Raw genomic sequence first — 19757 nt, 5'->3', positions numbered from 1 at the left:
AACGTCAACATTGCGTCAGTGGTCAGCTGGAGGCTCTCAAGAGTGTTTTGTGCGTAAAAGATAAAATGCGGCGATTGTTTCTCTCTTTCCTACTAAGAAGCCACCTGTCCCGGTTGATATATTATCGAATAGATATTTGAAAAACACCTTGAGGATTGATTATAAACAACGTTTGCCATGTTTCTGTCGATATTATGGAGCAAATTTGGAATATTTTTCGGGGTTGTCGTGACCGCAATTTCCGGTCGAATTCTCAGCCAAACGTGAAGAACTAACGGAGTTATTTCGACTACAAAAATAATATTTTTGGAAAAAAGGAACATTTGCTATCTAACTGGGAGTCTCGTGAGTGAAAACATTCAAAGCTCGTCAAAGGTAAACTATTTAATTGTATTGCTTTTCTGATTTTTGTGACCAGGTTGCCTGCTGCTAGCTAGGCATAATGCTATACTAGGCTATCGATAAACTTACACAAATGCTTGTCTTGCTTTGGCTGTAAAGCATCATTTCAAAATCTGAGATGACAGGGTGATTAACAAAAGGCTAAGCTGTGTTTCAATATATTTCACTTGTGATTTCATGAATATGAATATTTCCGAGTAATATTTATGTCCGTTGCATTATGCTAATTAGTGTCAGTTGATGACAATTCTCCCGGATCCGGGATGGGTAGATCCAAGAGGTTTTAAGCTGCAGTTGGCTGAGAACAGAGCGGCATGTCTTACTTTTCATTGTAATCAGAGGGCTGATATAAATACTATGCGTGCCAGTCTCTCTTGGCTAAGAGTTGAGGAGAGACTGGCTGCACCACTTATTTTCATAAGAAATATGAATGTGTTGAAAGTCCCAAATTGCTTGCATAGTCAACTTACACACAGCACTGACACACATACGTACCCCACCAGACATGCCAACAGGGGTCTTATCACAGTCCCCAAATCCAGAACAAATACAAGAAAACGTACAGTATTATATAAAGCCATTATTGCACGGAACTCCGTTCCATCTCATATTGCTCGAATGAACAGCAAACCTGGTTTCAAGAAACAGATAAAGCAACACCTCACGGCACAACGCCTCTCCCCTATTGGACCTAGATAGCGTGTGTGTATGTATTGATACGTAGGCTACGTGTGCCTGTGCCTTTTAAAAATATATGTAGTTCTGTCCTAGAGCTGTTCTTGTCTATTAATGTGCAGATGGGTTTGAAAAGAAATATGTTTAAACCATTTTGAATTAAGGCTGTAACGCAACAAAATGTGGAAAATGTCAAGGGGTGTGAATACTTTCGGAAGGCACTGTACATGCAAAATGACTAACTTGGATGTAATGGATATGAAGAACCCAACAGTGCTCAGCAAACTGTATTATCTTAAGCCTTGTGGTATCACTGTGCTACTCAATCAACCAACACTACCATAAACTATATTCCAAAAATAATCCCTTTTCACAGAAGCACAGGAAGCAAGGGTGTCCACAGCATCTCAGAATAGGAACAAGGGATGTTTTAGGTCCAAATCAGCAAAACAAAGGAAATTCGGGACAGGAGACAAAGGAATGTCCTATGAACAATAACAAGAGGTTCGTCAGATACTCACTGAGGCGGCTAACAATAGCCAGTCATTTCACAACATGGACTCCTAGAAAGCACACCGGCACTGTTACAAATGTTTACAAAAAAGCAGACTCAATCGGCATTAGGGCAACTTCTAGATCTTTAACTCTGCATTGTTGGAAAAGGACCCGCTAGTAAGCATTTCACTTACACCTGTTGTTTACGAAGCATGTGACAAGTATAATTTTATTTTATAACCAGAAGAAATCCCTACGGCAACCACTGTGCTCCTTTGTTAAGTTGCTATGGATGGGCTGTGTTCGAAAGAGCATAATGGTGCTCATTGTTGGGCTAAATGTGACACACAGTGACCCCTAAGTTCAACTCTATAAACTTCTGTGGTACGCTCTCTCTCTGTTTGACACAAACGTTTCATTCGGACAATGGATAGCTCTACGTAAATTAAAGTTACAGGACAAGTGTCAAAACTACCCCCTTTCAACGCTACATCAATTTCTAATTACAATTCCATATACACAACATTAGACCACGCTAGAGAGAGCCTCCATGAAAGTCGTAACGGAACCTCTTTTACGTTTGTCCTGGAAAGCAGGGAGGCATTAGCTACTATCACAGTGTGAGCAGCATGTTGAAGTGAAAACCGTTTGAGAGAATTGCCATCATTATAACTAAAAACCTTTCTGAGTGACGTAAGTGGAGACGGATATTGTACCGAGGTAAAATGTCAAGGGTTCCTCAGAGGCAAAATGTTCCCCTAGCTGTCAAATGGCCAACCTGCCTCGAATCCTAGTGACAACCAACACCTCCCTCTACAGGTAGGACTAAGACATGTTGAGTTGTCTGGGAACAAAATGCTTCCAAGTTCTGAAAAATCCAGCAGTGCCCATAACAGGTGAAACAATGGTAAACATTTGCTGCGGGTATATTCATAAAAATATTTCCACAGCTCTGACATTGAATGAGAGATACAAAGAAGTGACATTACCATGCTGCCAAACCAAAACAACAGAGGACCAAGACAATTGTAAGATTTTGTTCTATTGAACAAGCCATTACATTAAATGCATTGTACTTTTACAAACAGTCCATTGGTCCTTCTTGTTTTTGTTGACCAAATGTCACCTTCATTCTATAAAGATCTACTAGTAAATCTGTCCTTCTTTATTCAACTGTAAAATGGTTGATGCCCTTACCTTTCCCTGTGGGGAAGAAGCACTCCATCTCCACGCTGCTGCGGGAGTGGGAGATACAGAGGGCCGAGCTGGGCACCAGGCCCTCCTGAGGGGGGCTACGGTCGGTGGTCCGCACCAGACACCAGCCGGGGCGGTCACTGGGCCTCTCCAGCAACTCCACCGTCTGACCCGTCTGAAGGCTGAGCTCACTGGAACAACCTGCTGTGAAGTCCTGCAACACCACCGTCAACTCACAGCCCCCGGAGAGCTGAGAGAGAGAGACAGAGAGAGAACAGTGAGTTATATAGTCTTTAAAACAAGGCGGGTCTTTCGCACAAATAATACTATTATCATGGCAGAGAAAAGGAAAGAGCTCATATTGTTTTTATGCATATGCTCATAGCACTCCATTAAACTAATATCTGAATACCGTCATAACCACAACAGGGCTTTTTAATTTTCTTATTTAACTCAGCAAGTCAGTGAAGAACAAATTATTATTTACAATGACGGCCTAAAGTGGAACAGTGCGTTAAGTGCCTTGTTCAGGGGCAGAACGACAGATTTTCCTTTGTCACCTTGTCAGCTCGGGGATTCGATCCAGCAACCTTTCGGTTACTGGCCCAACACTAACCACTAGGCTACCTGCTTGACCTACACTGGGACCTGAGCTGTGAGCTTTGCAGGGAATAGGGTGTCATGTGGGACAGCTTATGATAATCATTACAGATAATTATGAATGAATCGTGAACAATGATGAGTGAGGAAGTTAGATGCACAAAGATCATTTAATCCTCTAACTTTCTAACTCATCATTATTCACAATTCATGAATGATTACCCGCAATCATGGTAGCATCCACTATAATGTAGTGTTCAGAAATATATTCCATTCTTCTTTACAATAAAAGTGACTCCAAAATGATACGATACATTATTTATACAACACAGCAGAAACACAACCAAAACAAATTGAAAATGCATCCAACAAATGTGTAGCTTGACAAGCTTGATGTAGTCATTTAATATTAGGAATATGGGGCCAAATACTAAACCTTTGACAATATACATTGTAAGTGAACTTGTCCAAATACTTATACCTTCAAGTGGGGGGACTAGATACACAAAGTGATTTCATTTCTACGATAAAACAGATATGTACAATAATAACGTCAAATAAAAGGTGACATTCTGTACTGTCACCTCATAAAACATTTGATCTCAAATCCAAAATGCTGGAGTAACACGCCAAATTAAATATTTGAGCTTCTCTGTCCAAATAAATATGTAGGAGAGTGTATCAGTTCAACACAGTTGACCTGGTCATGAACTCATTATCAGTATCAGAGATCAGCTTAGTTTCTAGAAAGAGAAGTCATGCCGTCATATTTATAGCAGGTTAGCCGTGTTTGTCACAAATCTTGTTCTGGAGGCAGCTCTGCAGAGTGATCACTAGCTGGCACAGCCACAAAGTCTTAAAATCAGACTTTAAATCTAACCCTAATGCCTGAACCTAACCTTAAAGTGAGACCAAAAAGCACATTTTAGTTTTCATAAATGTTTACAATTTAGTACATTTTTGACTTTGCAGCTGGCACATCTAGTGGAAATCGCTCAGTTCAGCCTTCAAGGCAAGATTCAACCTGCTCATATTCACACCCACTAAATGACTCAACTGGATGGTATTATATGACTATGTTAGTGAAGTGTGGTAATAAACGGACGCATACAGACTATATCTCATAGTCGTCTGGGGATTGTGGCTGAGTCTCAAAAATAGCGACCCCGTTTGACCAGGGCGCATAAGAGGTCTGGGTCAAAAGTAGTGCACTATATAGGGAATAGGGTGCCATTTGGGACGCATGCCTATGGGAACTCTACACCAGGTAGCGGTTGTGGCACTCTACCGGTTTGATCGATGAGAGTCATAAATGACTGCAGGCTCCCAGTTATGAGGAAATCCCCAGTCCTCTATGAGTATTAATGTTCTCCGGCTGAGGAAGATTATCTCTGGTTTCACAATCATCATCAAGCTAGGAGCCAATTGGAAGTCAGTAAATCTCCCACCTTGCACCTTGGGAAATGAAAATAGGATAGAATCCATCCTCAGGCTGTCACTTACAGTCGACTCAACACTTCCTCATCTGCTCAGACGCTCTACTCTGGTCCCATATCCATAGCACACAAATTACTACATCAAACTTGTGACTCGACAAACTTGTTGGACGCATATTCTGTTCGTTTTGGTTAGATTATTTTGTGCCCAAAAGAAATTAATGGAAAATAGTGTTATTTTGAAGTCACTTTTAATGCAAATAAGAATAGATTCTAGACTACGTAATAAACTTTTTACTACTTTAATACCCAAGTGAATTTGTCCCAATACTTTTGGTCCCCTAAAATGGGGGGGGGGACCATTCACCTGATATGGATGAAAATGCCTTCAAACTACAGCTGACAGTCTGCACTCGTATCATTTCAAATGCAAAGTGCTGGAGTACAGAGCCAAAACAACAATAAATGTGTAATTGTCCCAATACTTTCAGAACTCACTGTATATCAAGACCACCCACAGCTTTCTGGAAGCATCATCAGGCTATGCATCACTTGCTACACTGTTAGCCCCAGTTAAGTTACATGGACATGGCAAACAAGACTGTTTTCGAGGTCAAAACGCTTAGTCTATTACATTGTCTATAACAACAACAAAAAACACATTGCCATGCTCAATGGACATTCTTTATTGAAATAGGGTTTTAGTCCGGGAAGAGGCTTAATTTGTGTCCGGGAAACCGGCCCGCAGAGTTCAGTGGTATATCTGCCTGACTGCAGAATCTAATACACACCTCTCAGCTCAATAGGCCGACTAATATGCCAACAGCATTGATAAGAGGCATGAGTCATGTCCGAACGCTACCATCATCAACAGTTCACACCCAGTGCATAATAGGACAGAGTCAACAGAAAGCTCTGGGTCAAAGTTGACAATAGGTAGAGGTCTAGGATCAGTTTCTAACCTTAACCATGAGTTGGGAAATGCAAAACTGACCCAGGATCAACATCTAGGGGCAACTCTACCCTACTCGCCAGGGGTGGAAGTAGATTTGATTTCTTACCGCTACGGGACCTACTACATTTTTTTATGGGTCTCATATATATATATATATATATAGATATAGAATCCCTATTAATTTAATATGATCTCTGTCGGCCCAGTAAAGGTATGCCATGGAACTTTCATCATGTATTACATTTTTAACATGGCATAAACACAACCAGTCTTGATGTTTTCATCCGATTGTCAAACAATCATCCAAACAGTGCACTGTGCACCCGCAATTTGATGAATGGAAAAAGACATCGGTTACCTGAACTCGTAAAGACATTTCGCCGATTCTCATGTAGGCCCACTGCACTTGTAGTCCACTGCTGTAAGTGCACATCTGGTTCTCGGCCACTTATATCCGACTTGGCAAAATGTTTGTGTTCTCGTCGAACCACAATGCAATTTGGAGTTTCAAGTCAATTCGGTCATTTTCATGCAGCTGACCTTCAGAAGGCTAATGTTAAACTATGGTACAATTGCCTATAGTTATCTTTGCATTTTGTTTTAATTACTGTGATAGGCTCACGTTTTACCGGGACGCTGTACCGGACCCGGCTTACTTTACCCCTGCCCCATTGGCCCTGAGAGCAGAGGTAACTCTGCAACGTACATGGTTGGCCATCTGGTCAGAGGTAACTCTGCAACGTACATGGTTGGCCATCTGGTCAGAGGTAACTCTGAGGTAACTCCTGAATGGCTATCTGGTAAGGGGTAACTCTGTGAGCTGCATGGTTGGCCATCTGGTCCCAGCTGTAAAATTCATGAGTGCAAGTGGGGCTCAGACAGCCTGGGCCTCTCCTCTTCCTGTCTATGTATGTCATGTACGTTTACTCTCAACAGGCAGGCAGGCCATGCAGGCCACAGCACCACCTCAGTGTCTGTCCTTATAGGATCCAGCCTGAAGTTTCCCCTGGGTACAGATCTAGGATCAGCGTCCTCTCCCCCCAATCCTAACCTTAACCATTAGTGGGGGAAATACGAACTGACCCAAGATCAGTGTTTCACAACATGTGAATAATGCGATAATAATAAGATTCCCTCAACATATTTTATAGGAGACAGCTAGCTGCAGGATCTGTGTTTCACCCTCTCTCCTAAATCAAACAACAACCTCCCTGTGTTCCAAAGCCAACGGAACATCAGTGAACTGACCTCTCATTAAGGTGTCTTACATTGAAACTGTCCCCAAAGGAGTTAATTTTACAAAAACAAACAGCCTGCAGAAGAATCCCTTGTTACTATAGTGATAAATACTTGTTCGTTAATACATCCCATGGTTTTATACTGGCGAGCAGCACAACAGACCTCCACATGATTAATTCTGTCCAATTAGTAGAATAACAACTGCCAGTAACTCAGCCTAATTATCGTGGTGACCATAATAAAATATGATTGGAGCTGGACAGTTAAGGGGGATCACAGTATGCATACATAGAAGGACACAAGGCCAGATTCATGTGAAATACATTGAGGGAGACTGTTTCATGGCCATTGTAAAATAGACTAAATAAAAACAAACATCTCATGATGGCATGCAACAGTTCCTATTTTAACCTCTCCAGCAAAGCCACCTGGAAAAATAGCAACGTGTTATGAGCCAGGGATAAGACACTGTGGTAGAACCGTGTGGGTGTCAGTGACGAATCTTCCAAAACAATAAGGGTGTGCCCTCTGTTTTCAAGAGTCACAAAAAACAAGGGCTGAATCCCACATGGCACCATATTCCCTATTTCATGCACTACTTTTTACCAGGGCCCATACAGCTCTGTTCAAAAGTAGTGCACTACATAGGGAATTAGGGTGCCATTTGAGACGGGCCCAAGGAGTAGGGGTTAAAGCATTATATTTAAACTCCACTTCATTTTTATGGCAAATAAAACCAACTTTTGTTTGAGACATTAACCCATTTGGAAAAGCCCAAAACATTGAGACCCAAGTCAAAAGCATAAATACAGGACTCTTCAAATGTTCACTCAATCTCCATGAATAACCCACTGAGGACAACATTTGGCTCAGTGTGTTGAGATGCAGAGTGAGACAGTGAGTGAGACAGTGAGTGAGACAGTGAGTGAGTGAGTGAGACAGTGAGTGAGTAAGTGAGTGAGACAGTGAGTGAGTGAGTGAGTGAGTAAGTGAGTGAGACAGTGAGTGAGTAAGTGAGTGAGTGAGTGAGTGAGACAGTGAGTGAGTGAGTGAGACAGTGAGTGAGTGAGTGAGACAGTGAGTGAGTGAGTGAGACAGTGAGTGAGAGAGTGAGTGAGTGAGTGAGAGAGTGAGTGAGTGAGACAGTGAGACAGTGAGACAGTGAGTGAGACAGTGAGTGAGTGAGTGAGTGAGTGAGACAGTGAGTGAGTGAGTGAGACAGTGAGTGAGTGAGTGAGACAGTGAGTGAGTGAGTGAGTGAGTAAGTGAGTGAGTGAGTGAGACAGTGAGACAGTGAGTGAGAACCCAGTCTGGGTCAAAATAGCGTGGATGTCAGAGCCGTGCCGACTAAGGGGAACAGGAAATTGTAAAGTGTCTGAGTTTCCAGGGCTGTGGCGGAACCCATCCAAGACTAACGTTTCGTCATCATAGGGCCTTAATATTAAAAGGAGCTGCAACTTTTTGAATTATGTCACCTAGTCATAGGAGTTTAGGTGAAGACAGAGGAGAAACAGATACATAATTATAACCCACCAAATGATCACAGCAATGCGAGTGACATCCATGTTTCATTTGTTAATTAGCTGAATGAATGATAAACACTCCGCAAGTCAAGCTGTGATAATCAACTACTGTGCCAGTGACTATTCTGCAATATTGTTCAAAGGGAGGTCATTGCAAGCCAAGCAACTTCTCTATAGTATGATAAGAATCATCAGTGCGAACATTCACAATAAATAATCATAAGAGCAATGCTCAACATCTCCATGTTCCATGTGCAACGTTTTGACAATGAGTTCTAAAAGTTAAGTAAATCAAGGTCTTCTGAATGCAAATAGCACCCTATTTCCTAAGGGAACTGGTTAAAAGTAGTGCACTGAATAGGGTGTAATTTGGGACGTGGATGGAGGCTTTACGGTACAATGGAGCTGACATGGCATGAGCCCTCTGTCCCCCAGCACAGTTTTGTCCATGAAATGTCAGCAGCTGTTGGGTCTAAGCTGCAGCAAGCAGCAGATGTGGCCGGTGTCGTCTCATCTCGGTATTGTCCCAAATGGCACCCTATTCCCTATATAGTGCACTACTTTTGACCAGAGCCCCTCTGTGTAGGGAATAGGATGCCATTTGGGACGCAGCCCCTCATCTCCCCTCGACACCATCTGCACGGTATCAGGTCTCAGGTCACCTCCACCAGGGGGGGAGACGGGGCCCGTTGCTAAGAGATCTCCATGTCAGCCAGAGATGCGGTCGAGCCTCTCTCAAGGTACACACGTCAAATAATGCTCAAATAATGCTCACTCGGGTCCTATTCATTAGGACACACCACCACAAAAACATTTTGCAACGGAAGAGTCAATGACGGTATAGTGGGTGGAGTGGCGGCCATTGCGAATGAACCCATAGGATCAAAGCAGAAAGTAAAGTATGTGGTGTGATTTGTTGATTCAGCAAGAGATACTTTTGAGGAGATGGGGAAACTCCATTAGAATTGTCACGACTTCCGTTCCTCTCCCTGTTCGGGCGGTGCGCGGCGGTCAGCGTCGCCGGCCTACTAGCCATCACCGATCCATGTTTCCTTTTCCGTTTGTTTTGTCTTTGGTTCATTCACACCGGGTTTACCTTTGCTTTAATTTCTGTGTGTATATTTACCCCTTTTTCCCCGCTTAGGTTTGTCCGGGATTCTTTTCTTGTTGCTTGTGGAGGCTTTCCTCAGTGTATTTTGCGCGTGGTTATTTTAGTAAGATGCGTTGTGTTTTTGAACTGTTAGTTACCATTGCCTTGGACGTTGCTTTTGGGTATTGTACTGTACCGTGTTTTTGGACATGCCCTGATTAAAATATATACGCTACACTGACATCTCTGCTCTCCTGGTTTGACTCCTCACCTACCTTCAGTGCGTAAACGCAACAGGAATCTTATTAACGGTCATTGTGTTCGTTGCCCATGAGTAATCAATGGGCCGCCTAGTGCATTCTGGAAAGTTATAAAAATACTGTCAAATCACCCAGTTTACTATTCCCAAGTACTCCCACAAAATATTGACATTTGTGATTGTTATTTTCAAGGCATGAAATGATTGTTATTTTAAAATACAATCTCTTTTGGGGCTTAGTTGTTCTGGTCCCCCGACCATCCACGACGTCATAAATCGGCATGCGGTGCGGCTTCCCGAGTTGCGCAGCGGTGTAAGGCACTGCATCGCATTGCTAGTGGCGTCACTACAGATCCTGGTTCGATCCCGGGCTGTGTCGCAGCCGGCAGCATCCGGGAGACCCATGAGGGGGCGCACAATTGGCCCAGCGTCGTCCGAGTTAGGGAAGGGTTTGGCCGGCCGGGATGTCCTTGTCCCATCGCACTCTAGCGACTCCTGTGGTGGGCTGGGCGCATGCACGCTGACATAGTCGCCAGTTGGAAGGTGTTTCCTCCGACACATTGGTGCGGCTGGCTTCCGGGTTAAGCGAGCAGTGTGTCAAGAAGCAATGCGGCTTGGCAGGGTCGTGTTTTTCAGACGACGCATGGCACTCGACCTTCGCCTCTCCCGAGTCCATCACAAAATTGGGGAGAAAACGGGGTAAAAAACAATAAAATCAATCAATCAAACAATGGCCTGCGGCTGAATCTAGATACCTATCCCTGGTTTCCAGTACATTTTTGCTCAGTAAACTTGGGGGGCCAAATAAAATCACTCGCGGGCCATAGTATGACCTAATTTTGAATGCCAGACAAGCCTTCCTTGTGTTTCAGTCATAAAGACATACCCGTCTGCTGCATACTCATCTCAACACAGCCTCCATCCTCATTCTCTTAGACTATATGAACACAGACCTGGGTTAAAATGCTATTTGCATTAAATCTGGAGCGTTTGCTTTAGCCTGCCTGGAATGCCAGGTGTGCAGGGTTTACACTAGGAACTTTTCAATCAGTTCCATTGCAACAGGCAAGCTTAATCAAGCACAGATACAGGATTTGAAATGATTTTTTAAAGTATTTGAACCCAGGTCTGCGCATACACTCAGTAAAACAGTAGACAAGACAAGCCACTATAGGGTTAATCTACTGCAACCATGTCTTTAGCCAGAGCCAAACATATCCTATAATTCAACATTTTGATCAGTTTCTAGAATTAAACTTTCCCTGACCAAGATGGATGTTTTTTTTTGTCATGTTGCTAGGCTGCCAATATCCATAATTCTATGTTCAGAACTGCACAGTGAGTCAGTAAGTACTGTCTCATTGAGGCAGTTTTAATAGCCTGCTTCCTTTGTCGACTGGCCCAGCCAGCCCTCACAGTTTAACCATTAATCTGCTCTACTGCTGGGACATGAGGGAGGGAACTCCCTTTCAACACAGCAATGCGCTTCTTCTCAGTGCTCCGGGATAACATTACAGCCATCTGATGATAGCCACATTAACACATTTCATGTGACTCCAATATGATTCCCATGAATGATATGCCTATGTGGCGAGATATACATTTTCTCTATTATGGTGAATATGTGGAGAAGCTATACATACCTGTAATGTACAGTTTGGACTCGTGTGATTCAGACAGTAGAATTACAATCTTAAAGATCCTGATCAGGCTAAACATTAAATCAATAGATTCAACTAATTCATTTGGTATGATTTAAAATTGCACAGCAGACAAGTGCCTGACAACATCTGGCAGGACTCGTAGCCGAGACAAATCGACCCGTAGCCTAGACAAAACCTTCTCTAAACGTCACAGGTCTTTAAAAGATCCAAGGTACTTCGGTAGAGAAGCTAGGGTCTATTACTTACGCGACTGCTCTCCTTGAAAAGTTTAAAGCTCATCCACTTTGGCATGGTGTCTCTTGCTCTGCTTTCACTCTCTCTGCGCTGCTGTGAGTTAAGCTCAGTTCAAGTAGCTCTGCCTTCTGATTGGTTGAGCCAGACAGGCAGGCTGTACAGTAGTGTTTGTTATTATGACCCGTCTCTACGACTCATAGTAAGCCTGTGGAACACTGGATATCCCAAGCTGCTGTGATGATCTACACTCTGACAGTATGTGTATTAGGGAATGTGTGTGTTTGCTTGCTTGCTTGAGGGAGGGAGGGAGGGAGGGTGTGGCACCGCTAAGCCCAACTTGGCCCAAAGCCTTCAGATGGAGGGAGAGGGAAAGAGAGAGAGACAGAAAGGGAGAGGGAAAGAGAGAGACAGAAAAGTAGAGAGAAAGAAAAAGAGAGCGCGAGAGAGGGAAAGATAGAGAGAGAGAGCGTGTGAGTGAGGGAAAGAGAACGTTAGAATAGAGAGAGAACTCTCCTCTCCCATCGGAGGAGCGCGAGGGTCGTCTTGTGACTTATGGATGCAGCGGTGGCGATGGGAGAATAGCTTCATTATATGGTGAGACAGGGTGGGGGGGTCAACTTTTATTAATGGAGAGAGGCACACAGCCTTGCCTTAGTGAATGAGCAGAGCACAGCAACACATCCATGAGATGTGCAGCATGAGGGACAGGGGCAAAAAACCCTTGTGAACTATGGGTCATATTCATAAGTGCATACCGTAGTAAAATGTTTTGCAAAGGAAAACAAAAAACAGCCTTTCCTACTGGACAATGTTCAGGTAATTCCTTCCCAGTTTCGGCCCATTTGCTTCCATTTTGTTCCTCGTGAATAAGCACGCCCCTGTTTTACACCCAAAATAGTTAAATTTTAGAAAACTGTTTTAATCATATCAATCTACAAGCCAAAAATTTACAAAAAAAGTGTTGTTGTTGGACTTAATACTCTATAATACTCCATGGAGCCATGGGTTGGGTGGATCTGCAGTGGAAAGTAGGCACCGCTGAAAAATACAAGTTGGAGACAGACGGCAGCAAGACAAGCCCAGGATGCAGCCTAGGCGTGCATCCCAAATGTCAGCCTATTCCCTATGTACTGCGCTACTTTTGACCAGGGCCCATAGGGAATCCCATAGGCTCTGTACAAAAGTAGTGCACTATAGGGAATAGGGTGCCATTTGGATCGCAGACGAGCTCTTCCAGCTCCATGCAGGGTGAAAACAAATCCTCCCTCAGTGGAAGCCACAGCCACTGGGCCATCGCAGTGGGTGCGAGACAGGAGTCTGCATGTGTCTGTGCAGAGTGGCAAACTTTCAGCTTGGATCAGATGAAGGCATTGGAAGGGCTTGGAAAGACCTCAAAACCAAGTCTGTGGAAGAATTGACATGGCTCGGCTTGCGACATAACAACAGAGAGAAAAGAAGAAAAAAAACTCATGACAGTCAGTCAGTGATACTCAGCCGCTCAAATTAGTTCAGGTTTGGCGTTATGAACTGTGATTTGTACTATCCAGCCTTCCCCTACCTATTCACAACAGCATAAGCAACATCGGAATTTAGCTTATCGGTCTTGCAATAAACTATAAGGGAGCTCCAGCACTAAGCCTTCCAAGAAGAGTAACAAGACAACACTCCCACCTCAAGACTGAATGAAATAATATTGTTCTTCAGTTGAGACAACCTCCAAGACAAAAGCAGTCCTAACTGTCAGGAAGGGCTGCAAACAACAGAGGAGAGTAGAAATTGTGTTGGGTTCCAGAGATAAAAACTAGGCAAGAGTTCATGGAAAAAACACACGAGAAGAAGCCCAGGAAGGACATACACAAACTAACAAACACACGGCTGTTCCATAAACTTCCCTCACATCAGGCCCATTCATCACCAGCCCAACAAGGCCATGTCACTCCATTCTAGAGCCTTGTCTGTCTGTTGTGTGTGGCAGAGTGACATTTAGCACTGGGGCAAAGCATGGCATGTGGGTGGACTGTGTGAAAAGGCCATAGGGCGTCACAAAAGCCTGGTCAGGCCTCCCTCTCTGGCTTGCATCCAAAATGGCAACATATTCCCTATTTAGTGCGATACTTTTGACCAGGGACCGTGGGGAGGGTCAAAGCGAGATCTTCCATCCAAAAGACAAGACAACAAACAGGCACGACCAGAGACAGCTTCACAACAGAACGCCCATCAGGGTCACGTTCAACAGAGTGCAATGTTGTGGAACGCTAAGATAGAAATAGGAGGTAGAACAACCATGTCTTTTTGATACACAGAACAAGGAATCATGTCAGCCCTATTTATTTAATTTCTATCCGGAACATTTGACTACTGAACGTGGCCCAGCTTAACTCACACACTAGCAAGCTGATTCAACACCTTGTGCTTGCCTTCAGCTGCACTACAGGGTCATATCACTACAGGGTCATAAAGACTGATTAAATTAAGACAGAGGAGCTGGTGTGAGATATGGCTCGGAAAGCTTACCTCAATCGAGGGATGAGAAATGTGCTGTACTCCGAATTGTCCCATTATCCCAACTGTGACACTGAGAAGATTGAATGACAGGCACTTAAAAACCCAGTTGTTCAATCTTCTCTGTGTAACAGTCGGTAGTGATGGGGAAAATAAGCTTCCTGGGGCATTGAGGTTTTCCAGTCAATTATGTCAGAAATGGGTTCATTACCCAAGGCTTTGTTCAACACAGCATACACTAGTGGTAGCTGCTGGTCAAAATAATTTAGAACAGCCAAATTATTATAGATAGACTTTTTGTCTTCTACCAAACCAAATCAGGTGGATGTTGGACGAAACGAAGCTTCGGACGTCATTGATCATGTGCTTCCGATAAAGTGATACAGGCGTCGGCATACTGCTTCGAGGTAGTGACTTCGACTCATGCCTTGAAGCTCCGGTATCAAACGTAACATCACTAACAGTTGGGATAAAGGGACAATATGGTGTACAACACATTTCCCATCCCTGGATTGATGTATATTTTCCAAGCCATATCTCGCGCCAGCTCCGCAGCGTCTTAATTGAAGCAAATGGCCTGTCCGACCCTGTAGTGCTGCTGTGAGCAAGCGTAAGGCATCAGATTTGCTGGCTACTCCCACTCCAACAATACAGTGTCTTCTAGCTCAAGAGAAACCATTTAGCTGCAAAATAGTTTGAAATGAACCTTACTTTGATTTCATATGGTCCTTCATATGCTGAGTGAGGGCACATGCCTGCACAAAACCTTAACACCCTTTTCATAGCTTCACATGATTGTTGTCTAACCTAGTAGCATCTACATGGGGAGTCTAATCTCTAATGCCAGGCCACAGCCCCTGCTGCGAACATTAGAGAAGCCAGGGAAACCCTGTTTGTAAATCACCTCTCCATCATGTGACCTACAGGGGGCAGAGCTAGGGAGGAGTCAATTGGCCAGACTGACCACATTGCAAATGCATGCCAGGTGTCATGATGCTACGATAAGTGTTTAACATATCAGCTAACCGCATCACATGATTTAGAAATTGTATTCCCGACTGTGCAGTCGAAGACGCGGCACGCCACCATTGGTTTATGTAATGCAATGTCTGCAATGCACAGTGCCTTCAGAAAGTATTCAAACCCCTTGACTTATAACACATTTTGTTGTGTTCTAGCATGAATTCAAAATTCTACACACAATACCCCATTTAAAAAAAAAAAAAAGTGGAAACATGTTTAGACATTTTTGCAAATGTACTGAAAATTAAATACATTTGTATTCACACCCCTGAGTCAATAATTTTCCAAAATGTGGAAAAAGTCAAAGAGTGTGAATACTTTCTGAAGGCACTGTAGGTGACCGATATCACTGTAACTTTTTGTTTGTTTGATGCAATACACATCCCACAATTGTGAAATATGTGTGATGGTAATATCTTGTGTAGCCCTATTGGGAATAGAAGAGATGTTCCTGACATCCTCCTACCTTATCACTGTCCACAGTGTTCTGGGAGGTCCTGGAGGCGATGGAGACGGTGTCTGGCTGGCTGCTGCCGTCACCCTGGCTGTCGACATCCTCACCAGCATCCCTGGACGCACGCACGCGCACACACACACACACACACACACACACACACACACACACACACACACACACACACACACACACACACACACACACACACACACACACACACACACACACAGAGTTAAAAGGGATGTGTCATCACTGTCTGTCTTGATGTTGGTTTGTTGAAGGGGATGTGTATCGTATCTTTAGCCATCCGAATTTAAAAGATGGACCAAATCAAATGTAATGAGCCATACTGATCTACCAAATATGGTTATTGTTTGATTATTGTTTATTCTTCCAGGTGTTGCTTATGTGGGTGCCTGCCATGGCAGAGAGATGGGCCTGCTCACCTTTTGCTGTTGTTGCGTGGCTTGGCAGGGGTTTTGGGCATGTGGATGGGCTCCTTCAGCGCCCCCTTGAGGTGGATGATCCTCTCCTGGATCACCTCCCGGATGTTCTTGATCCATTCCTGCTTTGCTTCAATGCTGGACGCCTGGGGAGGAGAGTGAGACACACCACATCATATTGAACTTTTTGGATCCTCTGGCCTCTGTCACTTGAAGTTCACGAGAAGGTGTTGGTGTACAAAGGAGAAAAACTGCACTGTAACCCTGAAGCTGTTGCTGTGTAAATGATGCCTTCTGCAAGGCATGGCCCTTACAGGCCTAGTCCTTAGGCAGACTATATTATATGTCGTCTTTAATGGCCCTCAATGTCCTGAAAAATCTTGAAGATCAGTAGAAGGCAGCTTTAAGAGACCTGGGCCCCGTATTCACAAAGCGTCTTAGAGTAGGAGTGCAGATCTAGGATCAGGTCCCCCCTGTCCGTATAATCATATTCATTATGACCTAAAAGGGAAAGCTGCCCTAAACTATCTTTAGGAATCAGTAGATGCCTTTGTGGACCTACCTTGAGGACAGTCTTGTTGTCAGATGAGGGGGTCCTTCCAGCCCACAGGGCAAACTTACAGGGGTCCCCTTCAATGTGCTCTGTCACGCCCAGTTCTGATGTCTGGAGATGGAGAACAACAAGTTCTTAAACACTGTTTTCAAATGCTTGTTATGAATTGGAACATCCCAAATCATGTGTTCAGTATTCAATTAATATAATTTAAAAACACCCCAATAGCAACGTTCCCTTTATAATGACATGGCATTTAAGAGGTACATTAAGATACGGTCATAATAAATCCCATCCAACGTTCCTCTTTGTCCCTGTGGACTGTAGTCCTTGGATCCTGGCTGGTTGCGTGTCCCAAATGGCACCCTATTCCCTATATAGTGCACTGATTATGACCAGGGCCCATAGGGCTCTCTCCATAAAGGCAAATAGGGTGCCATGTGGAAAGCAAGCTGGAACAGCTGCTATTGGACACGCACATATGCATTCATAATTCATGCTTTAATTCGGGACTGAGACCACTCCATCTGCTCGGGGTTTCATGTATTCAACACCTGCCTCTTTGTGTTCTCCCTCCACAGCTTCCTCTAAAACACCCTGAAATACTGTAGCCTATTACACAAGCGGGCAATTAACACGTATACCGTAGTCCAGTCCTGCTTACACATAATCTACATCTTAGTCATTTAGCAGACACTCAATTGAGAGTGACTTTATTGAAATAAGAAGGCAAGAATATCTACATTTGAGCGCCGTACGAATCGTAGCCCGCAATAGCATAAATACTCTGCGCACTCATCCAACGCAGGCGCACGCGCATGCGGGCACGCGCACAGGCACACAGGCACGCGCCCACGATGGGGGCTTTACATCTCATCCAAGGCTGGATGCAGATCAAAGGGAATGGGTTGGCTAACCTCTTGGCCCACAGTGTGGAGCAAACATCTCCACTGGTTAAAAGCACCTGCCTTTCTGATGCAACTCACCAGGACTCCCCAGGACACATGCAAGGCATCACATCGTTATAGTATTATTAGGTTCACAGCTTGGCCAGCTGGATGACACAATATCTACATGAAAACACCAGCACTGTCTTGTGAAAATGCCCTTGAAAAGCTGCAACTCCAAATGGCTATACGTGACCAGTCTCATTCCTCAGATCTCAAGTCAAGTGCAGCTTCATTCCTTTCAAAGGGACCTCTGACTTGAACATTAGCTGTAGAGCAGGTAGGAGAGGAGTGGAGAGGACGAAAGAGACAAGGAGAGGAGAGGTGAGGTGAGGAGAGGAGAGGAGAAAAGAGGCGAGGAGAGGAGAAAAGAGGCGAGGAGAGGAGAAAAGAGGAGAAAAGAGGTGAGGAGAGGAGAGGAGAAAAGAGGTGAGGAGAAAAGAGGAGAGGAGAAAAGAGACAAGAAGAGGCAAGGAGAGGAGAGAAAAGGAGAGGAGAATACAGAAAAGAAGGACAAGGAAAGGAGAAAAAGGGTCCAGGAAAGGAGTCCAGTCCTACCAGCAGTTTGTTCTTGAAGGCATATTTGGTGCGGCCGGCCGAGTCCTTGATCTCCTTGCTGAACACCAGGGAGATCTCGAACAGGAAGAGATGGCGATCCCGGCCCTTCCGGATCAGAGACTTGGGATCCCACACCTGGAACGTGTCCTGGATGAACAGCTCTCCCTGCACGTCCAGATTCTCATCGAAACCTGTCGAAGATCACATGGCTCTTTAAATACAGCAATGCACTACGGATCGCAGAGTTGGGGCCAATTGAAGTCAAGTAAGAACTTCAATTTAGTCATTGAAATAGAAGCACATTTTTTTTGCAATTATGGAATTTGAAATGTCCCCAACGCTGACAGAGAAACAACAACCTTACAGCTCTATACTTGCCTACTAGATAGTGTTATTCCATGCAGTGCAGGTCTTACTGTACATTTCACAATTGTCCCTTAAAGGGACAGATACAGTTAGTTAGTTTACTTCCACATGAAGTGATGGAACACCCTTTCTAAGAGAATTGGAGACGTTTTAAATAGAACGCAAGCACACAGGCCTCCCTCCTGCTGTACCTTCCAGCATGGCGACGTGCATGGCGTCGTTGGCCCTCTTGGGGACACTAAGCATCACCTCCAGGCCGTCCTTAATCTCCCCCTTCCCCTCCTCACAGCAGGTCAGCAGCTCCTGAAACATGACATTTGGACCGTTTTCATCAGTTCCAGTGCATTGATGGGGTTCCTAAGTATACAGTTCCTTGGCATGCATGTTAAACACAGGACAATCATTTCCCCAGCTGGATACTGTTTTATTAGGAACAGTCATTTGGAGAAGACACGTCTGGAAATGGTTTCAGTGCTATTTCTTATGCCAGGCACTGTAAAGGGGATCTCTGTATGTAAGATACATGGATGGATGGAGGGAGAGATAGTGAAAGAGAGTGAGAGGAGGGAGAGAGGGAAATAGAGAGAGGGAGACAGGGTGGGTGCATATGTAGGTGGGAGGGGGGATAGAGGGAGAGAGGGAAATAGAGAGAAGAAGGCAGGGTAGGTGCATATGTAGGTGGGAGGGAGGGATAGAGGGAGAGAGGGAAATAGAGAGAGGGAGGCAGGGTGGGTGCATATGTAGGTGGGAGGGAGGGATAGAGAGAGGGAAATAGAGAGAGGGAGGCAGGGTGGGTGCATATGTAGGTGGAAGGGAGGGATAGAGAGAGGTAGAGAAGTGCTCCAGAATGCTTTGATGTTTCATATTTCCTGGGGGAAGTGGGATGGATAACAATGGCTCCCAGGTTTCCTCCTTGTCCCAAATGGCACCCTATTCTACTAGTCCCTATGTGCACTATATTGGCAACCTTGATAAAGATGTGCAAAAGAGACTGTTTTATTATTTAACTAGGCAAGTCAGTTAAGAACAAATTCTTATTTTCAATGACGGCCTGGGAACAGTGGGTTAACTGCCTGTTCAGGGCAGAACGACAGATTTGTACCTCGTCAGCTCGGGGATTTGAACTTGCAACCTTTCGGTTT

At 44.3% G+C, this 19757-nt stretch overlaps 1 protein-coding gene across 1 annotated transcript in view; it reads right to left on the bottom strand.

Moving 5' to 3' along the window:
* The window catches only part of LOC139380339 (kalirin-like), a 281823-nt gene that overhangs the window by 61004 nt on the left and 201062 nt on the right, over positions 1-19757 (bottom strand). The window contains exons 29-34 of the mRNA XM_071122954.1: positions 18807-18918; positions 18250-18440; positions 16754-16855; positions 16195-16337; positions 15758-15860; positions 2770-3016 (exon numbers count right to left, since the gene is read on the bottom strand). Coding sequence (XP_070979055.1) covers positions 2770-3016; positions 15758-15860; positions 16195-16337; positions 16754-16855; positions 18250-18440; positions 18807-18918 — 898 coding nt within the window. The remainder of the gene's footprint in view (positions 1-2769; positions 3017-15757; positions 15861-16194; positions 16338-16753; positions 16856-18249; positions 18441-18806; positions 18919-19757) is intronic.

Source organism: Oncorhynchus clarkii, chromosome 22, assembly GCF_045791955.1.
Source record: "Oncorhynchus clarkii lewisi isolate Uvic-CL-2024 chromosome 22, UVic_Ocla_1.0, whole genome shotgun sequence".
In the NCBI taxonomy this organism is placed as follows: domain Eukaryota; kingdom Metazoa; phylum Chordata; class Actinopteri; order Salmoniformes; family Salmonidae; genus Oncorhynchus; species Oncorhynchus clarkii.
The sequence above is the reverse complement of the archived record's forward strand: the minus strand, read 5'-3'. Positions and strand labels throughout refer to the sequence as shown.